The sequence below is a fragment of the Hippocampus guttulatus genome, chromosome 20, assembly GCF_054856545.1.
Source record: "Hippocampus guttulatus isolate MCC_2025c chromosome 20, RoL_Hgut_1.0, whole genome shotgun sequence".
In the NCBI taxonomy this organism is placed as follows: Eukaryota; Metazoa; Chordata; class Actinopteri; order Syngnathiformes; family Syngnathidae; genus Hippocampus; species Hippocampus guttulatus.
Window position 1 is genome coordinate 4523611 of NC_141280.1, and position 24128 is coordinate 4547738.

General features: G+C 44.5%; 1 protein-coding gene and 1 long non-coding RNA gene across 3 annotated transcripts; one reads left to right on the forward strand and one right to left on the reverse strand.

Moving 5' to 3' along the window:
• Positions 1-1499: 1499 nt before the first annotated feature.
• Positions 1500-16942, forward strand: lrfn5b (leucine rich repeat and fibronectin type III domain containing 5b). Its single transcript, XM_086099987.1, has 7 exons — positions 1500-2094; positions 9687-10374; positions 10590-10818; positions 11190-11364; positions 12854-13193; positions 14320-14620; positions 14953-16942. The coding sequence occupies exons 2-7, from the start codon at positions 9701-9703 to the stop codon at positions 15646-15648; spliced, it is 2415 nt and encodes an 804-aa protein (XP_085956113.1). The 5' UTR covers positions 1500-2094; positions 9687-9700; the 3' UTR covers positions 15649-16942.
• Positions 4116-22740, reverse strand: LOC147187642 (uncharacterized). Of its 2 annotated transcripts, none has more exons than XR_015097615.1 (6): positions 22596-22740; positions 22181-22284; positions 14296-14586; positions 12864-13280; positions 11501-11542; positions 4116-4720 (listed from the first exon to the last, which is right to left on the reverse strand). It is a non-coding gene; the product is annotated as an uncharacterized LOC147187642 (long non-coding RNA). The 2 variants fall into 2 exon arrangements; XR_015097616.1 differs by lacking the exon at positions 4116-4720 and adding an exon at positions 11185-11330.
• Between the last annotated feature and the right edge of the window lie 1388 nt (positions 22741-24128).

Consider the following 24128-nt stretch of genomic DNA (forward strand, 5'->3'; position numbering starts at 1 on the left):
TTAAAAAGATTTTATTCTTCCTTCAACTTTTTAAACACCTTCCCGATTGTAAACAGGCCAAATCACGACGCTATCGGACATACATATATTCTTTGTACTCTGCGAAAAATGATTAGTATTCAGGCAGCTTAGTTGTGGAAGTATCGTGTAAAGAAACATGAGGCAAAATAATAAAAATATTAATTGTAGCAAGGAATTCCATGATTGAAAATGAGGTACGTTCCAAAAGGAAAACTACAATGTATCCAATACACTGTATTGCGCCGAGAGAAGCGCGGGGATTGTCGATGCAATTTTCTGCCCGCCAACTGCCCTGGTGACTCACTCAACATGCGAGTTCTGACATTCACACTTCCCGCCCGCCCGAGAGCCTGCCCGTTGTAATTACGGGCCGCGGCAAAGTGCTGCTATTGCAATATGCTGTGTAATCAAATACATGAGATATTGTTTGAAATAATCTTGACTTAAGTGTCCCGTCGGGGCTTTCGCTGGCGAGTACACATTAGGTGTCCAGTTCCATAACCCGGAACGCTAATAATTGGACCTCAAGGTAACTGTTTGTAACTACCGGGAGGTCCAACGTTGAGGTATGGTTCAAAGGTATGTCAAAGTCAAGGATACAAAAAGTAGTTGCACCCTGGAGACAAAGCGTCATACACTTCATGTGCACAGTGGAGCCCGCTTCTTGTATTTACCTTTTGAAGGCCACATTCACCCCCCCCCCCCATGCGAATCTGGTTTCAGGCCCGTTTTACTGCCATTTCTCCTCTCCGTGATCCACTTTTCAATGTTTCATAAAAATGTGTTTTTCCTTTCCTAGATGTCGAATCTTTTTGAACTGTGGGTCTGTGACGCCCTTTGAGATACTTTTGTGATGAAGGGCTAAATAAATAACTTTTAAGGTATGAAATGTGGACTATGGGGAGGGGGCGGGGGGTTTGTTGTAGCGTGCCAACTGATTCACAGGAGAGCTTTAAGTTTCAGCCAAGTCGACGTTTATTCAATGACTGATCTGCGCTGTACTGCGATTGCAACAGATGCGGGAACACCCAGAAGCAACGACATATATTTCATCCCATCCTCTTCATTTAAGTCTATCCCTAAACTAATTAAACATTACAGCTTCGCAATCGACCGCTGCCCATCTGTCTGAGACACCTGCTTCCTATTTGGGCTTGTTTGGGGCCATTACCCTATCGTAGGCGTTAGTCAGAAGCCTGGAATTTACTGCTCCATACCAAAATGGCTGACTTCTTGTCACTTTCAAAGACGGGACCTTGAGACTTTTTCCCATCATGATAGACAGGTCCACCCAATTTTTTGTTGGTCAGCCGAACAGGTGTGGGGGGGCTGAATGAGTTTTGCTCCCAAATCCGTATCTTTTTGGGAAGGAGAAAGTGATGCATGCTGCATTCTGTCGCGCATGCAGTCTCTCTCTCTCTCTCTCTCTCTCTGCGTGTGCATGAATAAATGATGACGCTGGGCCCGTGAGAGCGGCGGGCCGGCAGGCAGGGCTCATGTATGTGTGAGTGTGCGTTGCATCTGTCCGCGCAAACAAAACGCTCTCTGTGCAGCCGCCATTGCAATTCCGAACGCAAGCGCCAGTGGAACCGGCCAGCGAGAGGAAGTGTGTGCGTGTGTGTGCGCGCCGTGTGTCTGCACGGATGTATGACGGCGGCAACCTAGCAGGCAATCTGGATTAAGAGAGAGAGTGGGGACGAGAGAGAGGAATTATACGAACATCTGGCTGCAGTCATTCATGGCGGCTGTTCAAAAAAGCAGCCTCCATCCTCCTCTTCTTCTCTCTCACTCTCCATCCATTTCTATCTTACTCTTTTTTTTTTTTTTTGAGGAGGAGGTGAGGCTGCCTTCCCCCGAGCAATGCTCACTCCTCCCCGGCGTGGCGGATCTCCTGTTCTTCCTTCCTCCTTGAAGGGCATCGACGGGGCTGCCAAGGCCGGCCACATGTTACCGGAAGCCAGGCGAACGTGTGCGGGACACCTGCATTAATCCGCTGCCATTTCTTACCTCCTTCCGAGACGGAGATGCTGGTCTTCTACCTTTGACTGTGGGGCTGGATGTGTCCTCCGCAAGGTAAAAGGAAATCTCCCCGTAGATGTCAATCAACTCTTGTGATGGGGTAGGGGTGGTGTGTAATTGACGTGAGGTGTGTACTTGCATGCAGCACTCCTGCAAGGTCAGGAAAAAAAAAATGTATTTTAGTTTTCCCCACATAGGTGATCAGTTGCGAACACTGGGCCATATTTCAGATATGATGTCTACCGCGATGAGTGCTTTATTGCCTCTGCCCCCCCCCCCCCCCCCCCGAGGATGCGCTGATAGCCGCTACTGATGAAGCTTCCCCTTTCTGTTGGGACCGTCAAGCGATTTAAGCCGAGATGATATGCAAATGACACCTCAGTCACAAGGCGTGCTGGCGTCTAACCCGGGTGAAGCGAGTGTTAATGTTCACACCTCGCGAGGCATGTGTCAGCCTTCTAAAAACTGTCTGGAGAACGTTCATCCAAAATATAGAAAAGGGCTTTGATGTGGTTCTAAAAACAAAATGTTCCTAAGGGCTGGGCAGAGTTTAGTCAACTGCAGAGTGTGAGGAGGCCTTTGTGTGTGCGTCAAGAGCAAGTGGAGTTTACAACGAAATTTTAAAAAAGGACTAACGTAGAGAAATGCAGTACAAGAATCTGAGAAATGAATGAATGAAAGAAATTAATTTGAATTTACTGGAATGCTAATTGCTGACACCGCATACTGTATATCATCTTTACTATGCAGGTGACTCTTTTACAACATGCTCCAAACCGTGTAGATGCTTTGTGATGAGCTGGTGTTTTGGTGAGCAACTTATTCCAAACTGACTCAAGAGTCAAAACTGGAAATCTAAAACAAAGCAAAAATGGCCACCACGGGGAACAAAAGGTGGAAAAAAAATTAAGTCATGCCAGCTTCTTGAGACGTAAAGATGGATGCACGGGTACATTTTAAAATATAATGGGGGGGGGGTGATTTTGGAGAAGACAAAATCATTAAAATGAGGAAAAATTTATAAGCACTGGGATGCTAATCTTCATTAAAAATCCCATCTCAAATCACTTTACTATGCAGGCAACTCTGTTTATGTGGTTTGGTAGGTGGCGCTGTTTTGGTAAGCAACAGAGGTAATTAGTTATGAGCCATTTCCTTCTCTGGTAGAGGTGCTGTTTGGATGCATCCGGCTACTAATTGGGGCTTTGCATCTGTTAGGTCGCTGTCTGAGGAAACACGGTAATCAACATGGCTCATCATATTTTTACATAAATTAAGCCTGGCGTCTCCTTGCCTCATGTCAAGTGTAAGTCATCGTGTGGTTTATTATTCCCCAAGCGCCTGCGGGCATCATTTGAGTCTTCAGTGCGGGCCTACCATATGCCCCCCCCCCCCCCCCCCAGCCCCCAGCGCTTCACGCTTCACATGCAGACAGGTAAATGGTAAATGCTAAATTGACTTTCACTTGTATAGCACCTTTCTACCTTCGAAACGCAAAGCGCTTAACACCGTTACCTCATTCACCAACTGATGGCGCAGGATCAGGAGCAACTGGGGGGTTCAGTCACGAGTGTCAGCCACAACCCAGACCTAAATCAAATTGAAAAAAATCTGTCAAGGGCTGTGAAGAGTTTCCGTGGCAATCGTACATATATTGACGCCTTGAGGTACAAGTGACCTACCTGCCTTATGGGTTTTTCCACATTGGAGCTGTCATTCGGATTATTTTTTTCCTTTGAAAAACAAGCACACCACTATACTCAAAGGCCTATAACTCTTTGTACAAGTTATATTCTTTGTATTTTGTTTGCGTCTCTGTGTGCAGTTCTATCCTGCCTCCAGATGGCAAAGGTTGGCACACCAAAAGGAGCAGCACAATAGAATGCATTGCAGCACTAATTCATGATGCATAAACAGTTTAATTCTTTGCATTCTGTTTAATTCGTTTTTATTAAGCACAATATTACAATATTCGTTCTAGTTTGGCTGATTAAAAACACTTCTCAAGTGGCCATTGTAGTTAAAATTTTCCTAACTGGAAAAACCTATTTTATGAAGAATGTGTTGTGCTCACTTTCAATTTAGCTCGTCCTCATTCCGCCGCAAAACGCGACAAAGTGGGTTGTCACGGGTTTTGTCTGCATGCAACGTGGGAAGGGATTGAACTTATTTTTCCTTTCACTCCTTCTATACATAAAATCGTCAGTGTAGCGCGCCGGCAAGGAATTAAACGTACGGATGAGAACGCACATCTCATATTGATATTCCACAGTGCTTTCCAAGGTTTCTGTGAGAGAAAATCCCAGGTCATAAGCCCCCTCCCCTCACATCAGGGGTGCGATCGCACAAGAGCGGCGGCGGAATGCTGATGAGTATTTGAGCTGCATCTCCCGCCTGTTCTAGACAGCTAGACGTCGGAAAATATGAGGAAGGTTGTGTGTCGGTTTGCTCCTCACCATCCTATCCTGACTTTTGCTTCCCGCTCTGATGCCGCGCGAAGGAAAACACTTGCAAAATGGCAGGGTAGACTTGTAGATGCCGATGAACAGTACTTCTCTTGATTCAACAGGGTCATTTTAGTGCGATGCTCAACCCACACGGGTTGAGATCTTGACATCCAGTCCAAGCAGAGAAATTGCAGTTGCCTCTGAAATTGCATTTGAGATGCCACACCCCCCGCCTGAAAAACAGAGAGGAAAAATATACCAAGAGTATTGTGTGGCATAGCAGCATATCATTGCAATCGGAGATGGGTAAAGTAGCCGCAGATTGTACTCGAGTAACTTTTGTGACTTTTGAATAAGATGACTCAAGTAGCAGTAAAAAGTAGTCCAGTAAAAATAAGTAGGAGCAAGTCATTTTTTTTGTGAAACAAATACTTAAGCGTGTACCTGATTTAGGATTTTTAATCAAAGCATGAATGTCAGCTAGCCCAAAAATATAAAATGGTAATGTGCAATTTCATGCCCGACAATATCACTTTAACTGAGGTAACAACACAATAAATCTAAATAATAAAATAATCCAAATTATGGCCAATTCTGCCACGGGGAAAGTGTGTTAAATTAATTTTCTGTGTCTACACACATGAAACAGCACAACAGGCTCACCAGGCAGATTCCTTATTGCGATTCCTTTCTCTGTTGTTTTTACCAAAAAAATGTGTCACTTTGAAAAGTTTGCGTGTGTGAGGCCGCAGAGTGCGTGCAGTCTATTCCATTTCGTGGCACCCTGTGGTGTAATAACAATAAAGCTGATCTCATTTCTGAAGAAAAAAAAGTTAAAAATGAATTTTTTATTATTTTTTTTTTTTTAGGGGGGCTGGAATGGATTTGTTGCATTTACATTTATTTTAATGGGGAAAGACGACTTGAGATCCGCGTGGTCATGGAACGCATATTTCAAGGCATCGCTGTATTTATTCAGATATACATCATTTGAATGCATTCCTCCTTGGCAAATGTGCCAACAGTTTAGACATTTCCAGGGTATTGTGTTATTTTTTGCTCAGTTGCTTTTGTGTTTCTTTCTTTGTGGTTTTTTTTTTTTTTTTTTTTGTGGGCTAATCCTGCCAAAGGCGTTCAAAACAATACCTGCAGGCTTGGCCAGCTAACAATCAGAAACTGATGCAGTGAGAGCATCAGTAGCATTAGTGTCAATGGCTGTCTCTGACCATTAGCAAGTAATAGCACCCTGACAATTTTCGGGGGCTTTAAAGCAGAACCTCATTTGTTATCCGTGACTAAATGTGTCCGGGTGCTCTCTCTCCTTTGGGGATTCTTTGTTATAAATGTCGTTAGGTGATCTTGAAAATGAGCCCACTCCCCGGATTGCATCTCACCTCCCCCTTCACGCTCCCCTCAGCGTGACGTTTTTTTCTGTGTTGCCATGGCGTCGCCGCTGTCACCAAAGAGTTATCACGTTCAGAGGAGCGTCACGGCGCATACAGAAGCGCGAGTGAGGCAGACGTTGCGGCATCCACGGTGGGTCACTTTCATAAACCGCTTTGCTGCAGCCATTTTCCAGCCACATTGCATCTTGTTTCGTTTTGCTCAAGTGGGATACGCACGGAGACAATAAGGCCAAATGTGAGCATTTCCGAGTCAGCAAAGGCCGGATTATCAAATGTCTCGAAAGGATTATCCTGAGTGATCCCCCCCTGTTGTGTTGGGGTACACACATATTGATAATTGCTCCAAATCTGAGCAATTTCTCTCCATTCCAATCAAAGTCATCTAAAAACAGATTATCGGATGTCTTTAAAAGATGATTAGATTATGATCAAATGTATTCAGTGAGGTATAAACATAGCGATAAAAACAATCTCTAAAAGATTGAGTCTGAGTCATTCTTCCAGTGATGTGCGGTTGCGATTGGAAATATTGAACAGATTGTGTAGGCCTGGTTTTAGCTTCCTTTGGGCAATCTCATTTGCCTTGCTTGACCTTCCCATGATTCCCTGATTGGATGTGGGCTTGCCGAGGCTTTCTCGTATCATCGGAAAACATTTCCCCTGTGCAAAACAGTCGCAAGGCGAGTCAAGCATCGATATCCTCCGCTACTGTACGGCGCAGCGATGCTGCAGTCGCCTGTTTCCATAGATTGGTGGGGCGGGGTTGCAATGTGTGGCGAGCTGCCTCTATTAAGCAGCGATCCACCCACCGGAGTGCACGTGTGGGCGAGCGCTGTCAGTCTGTTGTGTACTCCGGGGGGCGCAAAAACAATCTGGGAGGTAGTAAAGCAACATGTGATTGACTGGGCAGGAGATGACGGTCAGTGTTCAGTTTTGCCCCCCCCCCCCCTCCCTCCTTAAGCTTATCCAGAGAGAAATGAGCGCACCCAACGTGCAGAATAATGACTTCACGTTGGCGGTGTGACATTTCAAAGAGGAAGAGCGTGATTGATGAGCACGTTGATTGATTATCTGCTTATTTGTTGGTGTACCTGATGAGAGCAACCTGTTATGCAAATCCCAGCGGAGCGCCGGTAATTAAATGCAAATTAGTGGATACGGTGGTGGATATCGCCTGTCCTGTTTCGCCGGGGATTAGCGGTAACTATTCACGTCACGTTCAGCTAAGTTTTCCACAGGAAGGTGCAGCGAGAGAGAGGAAGGCTCAATCTCTCCACAGTAAATCAATATCACGTCTTGAGCGCAATTTGAGCATGGAAGTTGCAGGTCGTTTCTGCCTCGTTGCCCATCAACAGAGGTCCTGTCCTGTCAGTCAGCCTCAGAGCAGTTCACAACGTGGAACTGCGCCTCAGAGCCTCATCAGCATGAACGTATCCATCTCGGATCTTCATGAAAAACAACATACACACCTTTGGCTTCACATGAACCAGAACATATACACCTCACATCCTCGTTAAAAAGGGCACCCCGTACATCTCATCATTGTCGGTGTAGTCTTTAGCGCTTGATTAACAAGTTCATAAGCACCTTAGATCCATCTCACCATAAGCCTATGCGCATCAGGGCCTTATTCAAATGAATACACAGACCTCAAATCCTCCTTGAGGTGAACAGTCAACTTTGATACCCCAGATCGTCATCAACATCTACAAGTTCAATACCTCCGAGTTAACTGGTGAGCGATGCCTACACCCTGAGAATTAGACGAGCGTCTGGCTGAGGTGGCTTGCTTTGGAGTGCCTCGTTGTCACAGTGTGGAAAAGCCCCGCATCCATCAAGTGGCATATATTCCAACCACCGGAGAGTTTTAGCGTACGCATTTTTGTGGGTACAACACGCAGTCGTGTGTAGATATTTTTCCAATGCTGTAGAAGTGCTTTTTGATTGACAGTTGGCAATTAAGCGGTCAGTAGTTTCAGCGCATTCGGCGAACATGCTCTGTTCTGAGCGGAGAGGGAACAGCTTGATTTTTCACGATCTCGAGGCCTCATTTTGTACACTTGAAAAATTCAGAAGACATTTGCAGTATTTCCACTTTACAAGGACCTAAAGTAAAGGACTAGACGCTGTACTTTTACTTTTATGAGAGCCTACTTAGGGTCTCGACAATGGTTCTACTTAAGACAGAGTGTGGCTGTTATGATCCAAAGACAAATAAATGAACGGATAGTAAACCGTATTGCGATTTCTGGAAACATGAACTCAAAGACATTTCTAGCTTTCTCTTTTCGGCTCCATGACAGCATGTCTCAACATTCGCACGTCATGATTAATTCCGTGTGGGACTCTGCGAAGGTGTCTGCTCGCTGCATCTTGATCAGCAGTACTCATAAGATATGTCATACCCAGCAGGCTCACTGCGACAATATCATTTCTTCCTGATCATCATCTTCATGGCGCATTTCAAACCTGACCTCCTTCTGTCCCACATTTTCCTCGCCTGTCAAAGCATAACCGTCGCCGTTGACCCCTCCCGAAACGTCACCGCGCTGTCTGATGGTTTCCTTCCTTTGCCGACTATCGAGGTTATTCGACACATGGTGGCTTCCGCAATCACAGGAGGATTCATTTGGAGGGGCTCCGTGCCGAGGCCAGACTTTTATCCACGCTGTCAGGACGCAGTGCCGACAACGGAGGCATTACGAGAAAACCACCCAGCCATAACCATAAACCTGACCTTTCTCATCTGTATTTAAAGGTTAGCCGGTAGATTTTTTTTTTTTTTTTTTTTACTGCGGTTATGGGACTGGGGATCGCTTGTTGTCAGCATTTGATTGGATTGGTTTTCACTTTGGCGGAATACAAGACAGAAAAATGACTCAAAATTCCAATTCTTGACAGTCGCTATAAGATTTCCACTTTACTCTCGATCTCCAGTGACAAGGCCGGGGGATTCATCAAATGGGTCTCTCGTTATCCTCCATCTCCCAACTGAGTCATAAGTAAGAGTCAAGAGAAGAAAAAAAAAAATCAATGGCAGGGCATAGCGCATCGTTGCAGAGCCACTGGGCCCAATGATCTCAATCCTTTTGGCCACATGATCCTGGGGGGATAAGCATCTAATTCTGATCAGGGCCTCGGATGGACACTTCAGACTTTCATCTCTGTGTACGCAAACATAAAAGCGGCGGCATTAGCGAATCAGAAAGGCGGCATTGGCGTTTCCCAAGTTGACTTTGAGATATAAGCCCCTTTCAAAATGCCTGTCAACGCAATCTTTTTTTTTTCGGAATGGACTGGAAGCAGTACCGCCAAGTGAAACGCGACAAAATAAAGATAACTGACCCTTGGGAATCAATTAATACAATTTCATGGAGCAAATATTAGAATGTTGCTCGTACATATTGGCAACCGTGCAACCAACTACTGGGTAGCATAAAGGTTAAAAAAAAAAATTTTAAAAAGCGCTAAACGATTCCAAAAAACACACAACACAAAACAGTCACGCGGGCCTCTGAAGTCTGCAGGTGACTAATTAGTCCCACGTCTAATTTGCACGGCAGTCATTGTTTGTTGACCCCCTGCTTACAATTTGGACAGAGTGCTGAGCCAATGATTCTATTTACAACCTAGTTGTAAAGCGCTTCGGGCTCAAAAGCATCCCTGTCTTGAAGGGAGCGAATTCCCCCCAGCAAGACAAATGAATGTTTAATAGCGATGACAGCGCTGCGCAGTCTCTGCTCGATAAACCATTTCCCTTCTATCTGCGTTTCTCTCTACCTTATCTTTGCAGGTGTAACCAGGTGAATGACAAGTCCAATGGAGGCCCTGCTGCTTTATCTGATGGTCCTCTGTGTGACTGTAAAGGCCCACAAGGTTCAAGTCTGCCCCAAGCGTTGCGTTTGCCAGGTGCTCAACCCCAATTTGGCCACACTGTGCGATAAAAAGGGACTGCTCTTCGTGCCCCCCAATATCGACCGGCACACGGTGGAAATGCGCCTGGGGGACAACTTCGTCACCAGCATCAAGCGCAAGGACTTTGCCAACATGACCAAGCTGGTGGACCTGACGCTTTCCCGCAATACCATTGGGACCATCGTGCCGCATGCCTTTAAGGACCTGGAGAACCTGCGGGCGCTCCACTTGGACAGCAACCGGTTGACGCGCATCACCAACGACACCTTCAGCGGCATGTCGAAGCTGCACCACCTCATCCTGAACAACAACCAGCTCACGCACGTTCAGATCGGCGCCTTCAATGACCTGACGGCCCTGGAGGAGCTGGACCTGTCCTACAACAACCTCGAGAGTGTGCCCTGGGTGGCCATTCAGAGAATGTCCAGCCTCCACACCCTCAACCTGGACCACAACATGCTCAGCTACATCCCAGAGGGCACCTTCTCAGGTCTACAGAAGCTCAAGAGGCTGGACGTGACCTCCAACAAGCTCCAGAAGCTGCCCCCGGACCCCATTTTCCAGAGGTGAGTGAATGTCACAAGTCTGAAGTCTTATGACAATGTATTATTATTATTATATATCAAATCCAAGTCAAGTTGAATCTCATGAATACAAAGCCAAATCCGGTCAAGTCTTGCACAAGTTTTAGCCAAGAAAGTCCCAAGTCCTAAAAGCATCTTAAGTCTTACTTGAGTCCAGTCATGTAACTGAAGTCCCTCATCTCTTCGGTTTTTCAAAGAGCTGGGGTCCTAGCCACCTCGGGGATCATGGGGCCCACTTCGTTCGCATTGAGCTTTGGCGGGAACCCGCTGCGGTGCAATTGCGAGCTGCTCTGGCTGCGGAGGTTGCGGCGCGAGGACGACTTGGAGACCTGCGCCTCGCCTCAACACCTCGCCGGACGCTATTTCTGGACTGTGTCGGAAGAGGAGTTCCTGTGCGAGCCTCCTCTCATCACTAGACACTCTCAGGTGTGACCACCCCCCCCAAACCCCCCCTCTCAATTATTTCGCTTTGGCCTCACACTTGGCTGGCAGACTTTTACAACTAGTAAGCTATTTGCAGATTGTGTTACATATGTCATTAGAGCGATGAGGTCTAGAAAAAAATATAACGATCCAATAGAGGCGGCGTGGCGCAAAGGACAGCCGTATCTCACCTCTTTTAAATCACTGAATGTTTTTATCGTTCACGCATGTTTGCCGCTGTATCGACAGCCTCGCCGCTGCGATAATTCAACGTGGCAACTATGATCAATAGTCGATTACATTCACAGGGAGCAGAGCTGTAAAAGCCCCAACCTGGTCAATATATCAGTCCAGTGTTGTTGTTGTTGTTGCAGGAGCTGCGGGCCCTGGAGGGTCAGAGCGTGACACTACGTTGTAAGGCTCGGGGCGACCCGGACCCCATCATCCACTGGATAGCCCCCGACGGACGCCTCATGTCAAACTCTTCCAGAGCCTCCGTGCACAGCGATGGCACGCTAGACATCCACATCAGCACCGTCAAGGACTCAGGTTGGTTTGGAGTATCCACCGGGTTAGATCATTAAGTTACAAGTAAGTTAAGTTAAAGTATTTTGAGTTGGATGACAAAAAGAACATTTCTTTTCCGGACTAAACGTGAAACCACAGCTTGCCACAGGTTACCTACCTTATAGCTTCCTTGCTATCATTCCAGACAAGAATAGTACACCTGTTGGGAAAAAAAAAGACATCTTAATTGTTCATGTGGTAAAACACATTTGAAGACAAATTTCAAGATTTTGATGGAATTTTTTTTTTTTAATTCCCTTCCAAATCACGTCATAGGCTTGCTACGTTTTGGTTCCTTCCCAGCTTGTGGATAAGAATAATATACTCATGTACACGTGGGACCTTGGTTGTTTATGTGGTAAAACCGCTTAAAGGATGTTTAAGCGGCTTTCAATATTTGGAATTGGACGATAAAACAAATGTTTCTTCCATTTGGAGTACCTCCACAGATGGGCTACCGTTCTGCCTCTTTGTTAGTGCGCCAGAAAAGAATAGTTAACATGTAAATACACCCGGGAAACTCAGCAACACATCATATCTTTGTCGATTTAAAACAAATTTGAACAACCTGTGGATATTTTGGGATATTTCGAGCTGGATGAGAAAAAGTAACTGGCAAAAGAGTTTGTCAACCTACCTGTGAAAGTCACACGCTGTGCCTTCTTTTGTTTATTCAGTCGGGAAAAAAAGTGTAAACATGCATTAAAGAAGACGGACTAAAAATATTTATGGACTTGGTCCTCAGTGTTCTTACACTTAGCGTTTGAGATGTAGCACCATTAAATAGTCCGTTTAACAAGTGCTGCACGGCTTTTTATTACCTTTGTAATGCTCAACCTTTTTCTGTGTTTGTGCTAAATGAAGCTTACTGTAAATAGGTTTAACTGTAGGCGTAATTGACCTAAACGGTGTTGTTTTAAATACATGCCTATCCTTAGCTTTGTTTCAGTGGCGGGAAAACGTTTGTGCTCATTTTCAAAATGGACAGACAGGCCGGGTCATTTGTGGATGGGAAGCGGGGTTAAATGTGGATGTAAGAAAATTATTATTATTCTAATCATAGAGTAATGAGTTATTGTGGTTTTTTGAATATTAACCAGCAATTGTATTTATTAAATTTTTTTTTAAAATGTTAAACCTACAAAATTATTTTTTATAGTAGAACAATTAATCCGTTACTTGAAAGATTTCTTACCAAAAAAATAAATGCAGCCAGAATAATTGTTATATAATTATAATGTCCATTATATTACGTGAATTTTAAGTCATGTATAGCATATGCAATTTTAAAATATTTTACAATATCTAATTATCCAGTTATCAATAAATACAATTAATCAACAATAGATAAATTCATGTAATTTTTTGCAAATTAAAATCAAAAAAACTTGTAGATTGTGAGGGGGAAAAAAAAGCAACAAAAAAACAAAACAAACAAGTGCACTCATCAAATGATATGACCTATGTCTAGGTTCTTTCACCTGCGTGGCCTCCAACCCGGCCGGAGAAGCCCAGCAGAAGGTCGACCTGGTCATCGCTAAGCTGCCTCACATCACCAACAACACAGCCGTCGAGCAAGAGCCCGACCCGGGGTCTTCGGACATCGCCACTGTGACCAAGACGGGGGCGGAGGGTCCGGGCGGCGGTGTGCCCCTCGGGAACGCCAAGACGGGCCTGGAGAAGAAGGTGGTCATAGCCGAGGCCACGTCAACCTCGGCTGTGGTCCACTTCAACTTCCAAAGGAACATTCCGGGCATCCGTATGTTCCAGATTCAGTACAATGGGACCTACGATGACTCGCTGGTGTACAGGTGAGGATTAAGAGTAGACATTTCAAAACCAGGGTCAACACGGCGGTCTAGTAGTGAGCATGTCCGCTGCTGTAGTGGTACACTTGCCTGAAAGAAAGAATTTCTATGATACAAAATCTGAATGAGAAAAAAAGTAGACCAGAAAACGACAGAAATATTAAATAAAAATAAAGAAATATATTCCTTTTTAGGAACATTGCAATCAAATGAGAAAACCAATCTGAATTTCAATTTTCAAGAACATTGTAAAATTGCAAACTTGCAAAATATAAGATGACCTCAACCACATGATCAAGAGTGTCACACCGCTTGTTTTACTAACTCAGGACACCAAAATCCCTCAGGGAATTCGGCCCCCCCCCCCCCCCCCCCCGGCAGGGACTGGACTGTCTTTGTGATTATTTGCGGTGTCCATTAATCCAATCAGGAGTCCTAATGCACCGCATCCCACTTCTCCTTCTTCAACTCCTAATCCCATCCAAAGTGTACCATTTACCGCCGTGATAATGCTTAATCAACAAAATCAAAAATAACAAATGTCAGCACTAAGCTGAAGATGAAAGCACCGTCAGCCTGGCCGGCGTTTGGCACAAAAAAATAAATAAATAAATAAAAAAGCATCCCATGCGTCTTTCATCTAGTTTATTCTCTACTTAGATGCTCATCATTACAAGGACATGATGGGATGCAAAAATGATGCAGTCAAAAGCGTGTTTTTGGTGTTGAGCTGCAATGCAGGAAAATGATAGCATGCATACTGAACGTTTCATCACAAAAGACGCCACCTAGAATGAATCAAATGTCACCAACGATGAAAGGCGGGCATGTCTCGGATGGCCGGATGTCAACATCCAAACAATCAACTGCATAATCTGATGAAGCGCTAATCCAGGGGTGGGCAAATTTGATTGCCGTTTAATCTTGAAAAAGGACAGATGGCAGAGGTCATTACCAGATGAGTAAATACTAGCAAAATAACCCGTTGACATGTACAGAATGCTGAATTTATGAATGATGTCATTTCTCAATTTATAGAAACACACATTCACACGCACGAATAAGATAAAGGATACCGTAAATGTATGTTGGCCGCGTGCCGTACCGTGTCCCGTCCGCATCTTCCCAGAATGATCCCGCCCACCAGTGAAAGCATCCTGGTCAACAACCTGGCGGCGGGGACGCAGTATGACCTGTGCGTGCTGGCCATCTACGACGACCAGGTCACTTCACTGACCGCCACACGGGTCATCGGCTGCATCCACTTCACCACGGATCCGCAGTACCTGAGGTGCCATTTCATGCAGTCCCAGTTCCTGGGTGGGACCATCGTGGTCATCATTGGAGGGATTATCGTGGCCTCAGTGCTGGCGTTTATCGTCTTCCTCATTGTCCGCTACAGAGTGTGCAATCAGGGAGACGCAGATAAGGTTAGTCTAAGCGCAGTAGCGGGCAATGTATTTAGTACCCAGGCCTTCAGTGGGAACATAATCCAGCTTTCAGTAGGGCCACTGTCACAATAGAAATAGTAAATGCTCTTTAAAAAAAAAAAGATGTTAGTTTAAATTGAATGCCAATCTAAGCATAAAAAAAAACTTGACAATGAGAGTTCGTGTATATAAAACAACCACATAGCTGAGTCTTTCAGTTCCTACCTTCATGCTAAGGCTAAGTAACATCTATGTGGCAGTGCCATTTCTCTAAAAGCAACGGAGTGAACATTAACCCATGTACAAAGACATTGAAGCTTTTTTTCCAACAGACTCTGGAGATGGGCGACATTCGTTCCCTGAGCAGCGATGGGCAACTTCAAGGCTGTGGACTCCCCAAGTCTCTGTCCAAGCAGGTCCTACATCCGGAGAAGAATGACAAGGACTGCCTGCGAGTCGCCCTCCCGCCCCTGGAGCCGGCCAAGCAGCGAGTGCCCGTCGCAATCGCCGCCGCCAACTCCGGCACCGCCAAACCCTCACTGCCCGACTGCACTGTGTCGACCTCGGCCGCCAGCCACAGTTGGCACCCGGCCTCCCCGAGGGTGAGGCGCCCGATGGCCCTGTCAAAACCGTCCGACGTCCGGCGAGCCGAGACGCAAGAGGACGTCGAACTCAACAACGTCAATCGCAATAACTCCTCAGATGTGAAGGTGCCACCTGTGGTATCCCGTGCCCAAGCTCCCAAATGGACTGCAGCTCACAGCAGGGTGCCGCGTGCACGCCAGGCCCCTCGGCAGTACATGACCGTGCCCGCGGGGGCCGTCAGATTCAACCGCAGACACTCCCTCAATGCGGATTCGTGCCGGGAGCGCTTATACGTGGGCTACGGCAAAACGGGGACCAGCCTGCGCTCCAAGCGAAGCCTGTCCATGAGTGGCGAGCTACCGCAGATGCTCAACACCGCAAACATTCAACGGGCCCACGACAAGCTGTCCCGCTCCGAGTGCCTCCTGGAGAGCACCTTATGATTCGGAGTTTACCGACGGATTTTTCCTGAATTGGATGGTGGCCTGCTTGAAGGAGAACCGCCTTGCCCTGTCGTTGGCGTTAGCGTCCGGCCGTTTGGAGGAGAGGGGGGAGGGTCGGTGCCCCGAAGGACCTCCACGCAAATCAAATGGAAATATGAGCGGGCGTACGGACCCGCCTTTGGTTTATACGCTGTAACCAATCGATGTTTTCTTCACAAGTGGACCATGAGAAGCACAACATGTATAGTATAAAACAAGCTCCTGTACAAAGGTTTTCCAAGGCGTATATCTCAAGGCGGCCCTGGAAAGCTGTTTGAAAGGACATCAAATAAATGCTCAAATGGCTTCTATAAAGCTGTCTGAGAATTTATTCCATCTCCTTCATATCAATCTTGAGGTACATGAAAGTACGATCTTCGTCCTCTTCCAAAGACAATTCAGCGCACTAGTCGAACAAATGGGGTGCACTAGTGCTACTAGCACAAGGATATTGAATAAATGCTAAATCAGCATTTCCATAAAGGATACAGAATAAATTCCCATACGGCTTTCCATTTGGCGACTACTTATCGTCATTCCGAATGCGGTAACCCAGACACTGCACGATAAAGACAGACGAGGATTCGCCTCCGAATGACCTTTTTTTTTTCCCCTGTGTGTGGAGATAATGAATGTGCTTTTACATGCCAGACGGAGCATAATGCAGCTTTTTTTTTTTTGGGGCGATGGCAGAAGTTGACTCAGCCTGATACTGCCCTCTGGTTTGAATTGATCGAATCACTTTTATCACATAAGTACGTCAAGACCCGACGGGCATGGTTACGTTACGCGGGGATGAGATTCAGACAAATGAAGACATTTCCATGCTGCCCCCAGTCTCTTAACGTATTATCACGCTGATGTAAATTTACTTGTAAGAGGAATGAGCACAATTAGGTACTGGGAGGGGGGTGTCAGCTCTTGATTTTGCCGTTGTTTTTGTTTGATGTTTAACAATATAAATAAAGCAGTGATACAAGGGAAATTTCAACTTGAGATGTCCAATACTGCAGTATGTCTGTGTTGCTATTAAAAAAAAAAAAAAGTTAAAAATTGCTTTCCTGGAGCAGTTTTCCGCTGTCAATGTCAATCCGGCTCAGGTTTGGACAGTGGGGGGTGTTGGCAGCATCTGTTATGTAAGTAGCGCGACATCATGTCAGCGTGCCAACAATTCAATTCATGCTAATGACGTGACTCAGTGCTTTGTGATGACATGCGTTGTGAGAAAAAAAAAATAAAACGTGGCAAGACGTGACCATCGGGAAAGAATTACAGTTGGAGACTCTTCCCACCAAGCGATTGAGCACCGCACCTACGCCAATGTGGTGCGATGGAAAAACTGCGGCCCTGTTTCGGGTTTCGAGGCTCCACATTCAGTACACTTATACTACCGGTACTTTTTTCTTTTGGGTGTGAACCCTTGCTTCTGAGCCACAGGTATATAGGAAATAATAAATACAGAGGAACCTCGGTTTTCATTATTAATCCGTTCAAGAAAATCGAACTGAAACAGTCCTTCTCATGGGGAATAATGTAAATGATGTGGCTTTTACATCTGTGACATTGCAACACAGGTCAAAGAAATGTAGTTGTTGAGAGGGCCTTTGTGTTAAAACAGGTTTGGATTAGGTTTTAGTTTCGGGTTAGACTGGTTTACTCTTCCAAAGTTGACTGTATCACGAACTGTAGCTAAGCATATCTGTGCGGGGCTTATCTAACATTGATCCGAGACGGCAGCCGCGACACAACATGAACATGAGCTCATCTCTTGTATATTTTGGTTGCCGGATGCTGTCTGATTGATTCTTACATGTGCTCTGCCTCTCACAGCAGGGAGTCTCGGGGGGCTATAATAAATACAGTCGTTAGGGGTGCGCGGGCTCGGGGTGCCTCGCATGTACGACAAAGCATCACACTTTCATCTGCGCCAGCTGGTTGCTACCATGTTTATTCAGCATCAGGAGCTCATTAGGGCTGATTAAAATGCTAAGGAGCCTGGCCGGAGCCTCGGTTCATTCTTTGCTGATAGAAAGCCAGAGGTGCCGTTAAATAATACATGCAGGGGGGATGAGCGAGGAAAAGATGGAGGGTTTTGCGAAACAAATACAGCGGGGGTGAAGGGAAGGAGGAGGAGGAGGAGGGGAGCTTGGAAAAAGAGGCCACCGGGGAATGAGACGGAATGTGAAATAGGAGGAGGAGCATCTTTTCGCATGCTTCTTTTGCAGCCTCAGGCTTCTCAGCATCAGGGCAGCCGCCCAAAATGAAGGAATGAAGGAGAGGGGGCGACCTTATTTAAGTAACACATTTTGGACGGAAGGCTAGCAAAGAGCAGATTGAATGAAAGGGTCTCTAGCAAGTGCTGGCCTTTATTGTGCCCACGTGATTTTATTTTTATTTTTTAACTGACATATCGGCCTGATCATCAATCGACGAGTGAAATCAATATACAAGTATTTACTAATTTTATGTATTCTTTAAATAACAAAAGAACCACATTATTGAATGAGATGAATGAATAATCGGAACGCGAGAAGTTAATAAATTAATAAGTGTGCTTTTGACTCAGGAGTGGTGCGGCCGCCGCAGGTTGTTGCCATGGTGACCACTGAAATGCAATTCCTACAGCTAAGTTTGTGTGCGAGGAAAAACAATGCAATGAGGCCCATCAGAGCTGGCTAAGCAGTAGCCGGCCTTTGCGACCGCACTATAATGTGACCATTGCCATAACAACAGCCTAAAGTGGAAGACCACTGATGCCGTGTTTCAAAGGCTGGACTCGCCCCATTTTAGGATTGTAAGATTCATCATGTTTTTAGACCTAGGTTAGGGAGTTTGGGGTAAGGTTTAAAGTCTCCTAAAAGTGACAATAAGCATCACATCATTTTTGGTCTTTCCACATATTTTCAGCATCTCAGCATTTAAACATTTATAATGTGTTTTGAAACAAATCTCTGAATACGATTTACGGGACTTTAATGGTAGCGTTAGGTGGTTTGGAACAAGGTTGGTATTATGGTATTTCTAGTGTTTCCACACCCAACACCCTCATTCCCGACTTTCCAATTTGAATCAGACAGTACGTTCCCACCGCCGCTGTTCCACCAATTAAATTCAATTCCCGCCGACATAGACTTGTCATTTTCTTTGTGCCACTTTTAAGTGAATGGCATGAGTCTCTTGATCGGGGGCCACACAAGCCGCCACCACGATCGCAGACAGAGCTGATGGCTCCAATCGGCGCCAGCGTCTTTGTTTTTAAACACATCGGCGGAGCTATTAGAACAAACCGGAGAGGTGATTTGAATCCTCCATGTAATAGAAATACTTAATTCGAAAGCGCCTTTTAGCACTGTTGGCTGGCTGCCGTTTCATTATCTTCCTGCAGCAGGCGCTCTTATTAAGGTTTGCCCATTCCTGGGAGAATGCAACCAAGAGCACCTGGGGGACACCAAAACAACGCCCCCCACTCCGCCTCCTCACCAAGGTGGAGGTGGCGGTGCAAAAAAAATATATGCATGGCCAATTATGATGGAGTATCCATTATTGAGAAGAGTAAATGGGTCCAGGATGAACATCCTCGCTCATTAATAGTGAATGTGACTCCTGTTTCTGGGAAAACAGCCGTCTGGGCTGCGAGAGGAACGGGAGAGGAAATTGAAATGGTCAATTCACAAGACGACTGCCTTGTTTACTCAGCAACGACTCAATTGGTTCATCGACATTACAGGAACGGAACCAAGCGTCCTGGCGGTGGTGTTGCAACCAGAGATTTTTCAATCAAATAGTTTTTGAGTATATAGTCCAAATTACTTTGCGAATAAAGGTGCCTCGCCCAGCATAATATGACAAAAATAATGCTGTTTTATTTATTAATATATGACTTTCTTGCCTTGTTAAACTTTTAAAGTTTATCTTCATCTTTTAAATCATATTTAGTAATTATGTTAATTTGGCACTAGGATTATGAGCGACCGCTTGGAAGAATTGCTTGAGTTGGAGAATCCTTGTAATAGATGGCAGAAAGTTGCCAAGGGGTGTTTGGAAGGGGGTCATGATTCACTTCCAAATGTTAAATCACAGCATAGCGAGGAAGTAGCAATCGACAGACCCGCCGGGGGGTATACCGTCATCCGGATCATACAGGATTAGCAATCCAGTCTGTTTTTTTTTTTTTTTTTGCGTGATAATCTTACTTATTGCCACCGTTGATCTCATCTAAGTATGCTTGTCAAATGTTACGCTTAACGCGGCTGTCACACTAATTGGGGCGTGTGAGGCTAACATGCCAACGCGCATCGGAAGCAGCCCTTACTGCTAACGCTTGATCAGCCGTCATCTCGTATAGGCTGGGAGCGAACCGAAAGATGAACGAGAATTACTTTCAAACGTGGCACAAATTCTGTCTTTGGAGCGGACGTTCTGACAAGAACCAGGCGACACTAACAAAATGAGCACATTCACACAGGGGCTGCAGATGGCCGCAGCTCACGCCTAGAAAATCACAAGCAGACTCAAATGCCACACCCAACCAGGCCCCGCCTCTTAAAGGCACATACATGTACACAGACACAACAATACATTTGGTATTTTCCATCCAGTGTGTTTTCCTCAGATAATGGTGGAAATGTGTGAATAAAGCCCACCTCCCAAAGAATTATGCATATTTCAAAAACGTTAACAGACAGAAAAAAAAAATCCATTCAACAAACAGCTATTATGTGAATCTGCGGGTGCCAAATCATGAGTATGGAGGGGTGCACCGTACTCTAAGTTAATCAAAATTAAGTATTTAAGAGGCTAATTTAAACAAAATTATTAGGAAAGTATTTTTCAATTCGATGCAAAAAAACAAAAAAACAAATGAGACAAGTCCTAGAAAACAATTCAATTCAAAACGATCTCATAACGAAAAAATTACACGAAAAGGTAAGTAGTACGCTCTGCAGCTCTGTCGAACGTGCGTAAAAAAAGTATCAGTTGTGACTCGTGATTTTGTGAATGGCGAGTCACGTCTTTTAGATCATATGGCGGCCGTATTTGCACTTCGGATATGGACTAAATTGCAAAACTCTGCTGGAGGAGAATTAGAAATGCAACAGCTCACCTTCTCATCCGCGTAAAGGTCAACGCAGGATTGACGCCTTTGGCCTGGATGGGAGAGATAGGAAAACAGAAGTAGATGCGCGGTATATATATCGATGGACAGTGGGATAAAATCATCTCAAGAAAGCCATCATCCTCATCATATATCATCATCTCATCACTGGAATGCACATAGTTACACATTAGGAGTTGTGTTCGGAAAAAAAAACGTATTTGGTAGGTCTACATAATCTAATGACATGTATCATGTACAACAAATTTTGTTTCTGCAATCAGCTCAGACAAGAACGAGATAGCAAATGGTGATGGATGGCTTTTGGTGTGCAAGACTTAATTGTCAAAAGCCCTCTAGGATTTACACAGTGCTAACTGTAATCACCCGAGTAAATAGACACTATTGTTCACACAGGAAGACGAAACTGAACCAACCCATTTGAATTCCGTTGCTATCCAAACAGCCTTACCCGTTTTTGAATTACATGATGTCTTCTATTGCAAAGTAATTAAAAATAGGACATTTTTCAATCGACTTTCACTTTGGAAGCCGGTTAGCTGGTGAGAGAGCAAGTCAGACTTGGTGGGACATATTCGTGAATCTTTAAGCAGATATATTTTCACGGCTCTAACATGTTGGGACGTGTAGGCATCAGAAAGAAGCTAGACAGAATTGTATGTGATTGACAGGTGACAGTTGAGCAGGGTGTGATTCCAGCGCACTGAGTGGAAACGCCAGAGTGCTTGAGAACGGCAACAGCAGCCTGATTTTTCACGATTTCACTCTTTGTAGGATGTTATCAGGCGCGCATGTGTGTGTGTCTGGTGACAGAGACAGTTCAGTCGTGGCATGACCTAATTAGCGATTTGGGGATGGTCATTATTGTCAAAACAAGACAGTGTCAAAGCTCCACAGCGCGAGTGGTCACACTGTGGGATTACAAATCACCAGAGCTCATTCCGAGACTTTAATTATGGCGCGGCGAAACAAATCGAGAGGCAGGGACGAGATGCCGACTACAAATGAGCGCAAACAAGACAGAAAGGAAGGGAAGTGTGTCAGAGACGACGGCGGATGCATTACAAGTTGTGTGACAGAGGGAGGAAAAAAACATTGGCCTTAAAATTTCAACTACTCAGAGGCAGCAATCAGAAGTGTAACAAGCGACAGCGTATGCCCGCAGAACCTGTCTGTGGCGAGCACACACACACACATGCACCCACACACACGGTCTTGCCTGTTACCTTGGCAACATGTTTCTGCATGGAAATAGCATCCCTGGCTGTGCTCCCCACCGCTAAAAGTTTTTTTTCCAATTAAAAAAATTATTTTGAATAAGGTTCAGAGGTTGTGAGAATTGACCTGAGACAGAGAGTAGTGAAGCGCACATCTTACCGAGTTAGGCCCTACAGACACATGAAGAAAGACACTTCATTAGGTACACTGCTGTCAATGCTTAAATCACAGGTGTCAAACTCCGGTCCTTGAGGGTTGCTATCCTGCAAATGATGAGGATCATTAGAGTTGTGTATGTACATACTGTATATATTATATATATATACAGTCATATGTGGTTGTGTCTTGTTTTTTTTAGCAAAACATACTATAAAACTGAAAATGAAAAAAAAGTAATGAAAATTGAGTAATTTAACTCAATTTGGTCATGTTACGATCCGGGGTAAAATAAATATTTTTAAAAGGATATGACCGGTGTGGTCACCCCTATTCCTAAAGTTTGATCCTTCTCATTTTGAATTACATTAGTATCACAAGGGGAAATCATTTATCAAACTGCTGCCACTTTACGCACCCTCTCTGCAATGTTTAATGAAATCCAACACAAGCGCTGTAGTAGAAAATCCCGCCTTTACATGCGAAGGTACTCTGCGTCCTTGTTTCTGGGAGACAGACTAATGAAAAGAAAGAAAATCCTGCGCTTGCTCGGCGGCTGTGACGGCTCCCGAAAACTAAATACAGCGCAGGTAAACACATAGCAACGGGATTAAAGACGGGGGCGGGGGAGATGAGCTGTAATGAAATAAGTGTGTGAAAGAGAGCAGCTGCTGGAGCCTTGACAGACTGCAGCTGCATTACAAGTAAAACATTTACTTTGCCCTTGTCACGCCAATAAAACAACAATTCTGCTTCAATGAAACATCTTAATACTTCAGGTACAGTGGAAATGACTTGGGCTGAGCAACAATGGCTTTTAAATCAAATTTCCTTTTTATTTGTTGTACTCTGAAACATTTCACTTTCTAAACACTTACATTAATGATAAAATGTCAACATTTTTTGAGTCACATTCCATGATTCAATTCTTCCAGCAGTAAATGCAGACAAAACTGCGAAACTGCTTAAAACTACCAAACATTAAATGAGTTTTAGAATATTAACTCTTTAATTGCCAGTATTGTTTTTTGTTTTTGTACCGAATGCCTATTCCAAAAATGCCACAAAGAGTGAATTGTCCAAAATTAGTACAGTGGTCAATTGGTCTTGGATATGTCACAGATTAGCAACACAATCATCATATCATATATGGTCCTTCTTGAGACCATATATATAGGCACCATTAGTCACACAAAACACACCAAGACTGGATTTCACGGTATGTTCACTGCAACAAACTCTCATCAGTGGTGTGTGTCAATGTAATTCGTAATCTTTTGCTTTAGATGCCAGTCTTTGTTCGATGCGTGACATAACATATTTCTGGATTTGCCTACCAATGTGTGTGCATGAGTCTATGTAATGTGCTAACAATTCATGCATGAAAAGGCACTTAAAAAGATTTGCATTTGACTCACACGACAGTAAAACAGCACCTTGGAGAGCTCCCAGTGTGATGACACCTGTGACCAGCAGAGGGCAGCATCTGGGTGTAAAACGGCTTGAATTAGGAAATGGGGGGTGGGGGGAGACTTACCTGTTAGCGCAGTTAACTTGGAAAGAATCCCAGTCTCTGTTCTAGTTAAGAAATAAAATAGAAAATTATAAAAGCATATCACTGACCATTTTCCTTCCATATTCTATTTCTTTAATTTAAAAATAATGTCCCTCCATTTTCTAGCAAAGTCCCTATTTAAAAGGTTACAAAATCCCCCAAAAATCAGCAAAAAATAAAAATTCAATACTTACAAATACCCTTCAATTTTCTAAAGGATATAAACAAAAATTGATAACTATTAATAAATTATATGTATATATTTTTTAAAAATCTATTACATTAGTATCCCTAAATTTTCCTAGTAATTAAAAGCAAATCACAAGATATTTCATGAACGCACATGTTGAAATAAGTAAATACCATTCAAGTGAATCACTTGTCCTGCTTTACTGT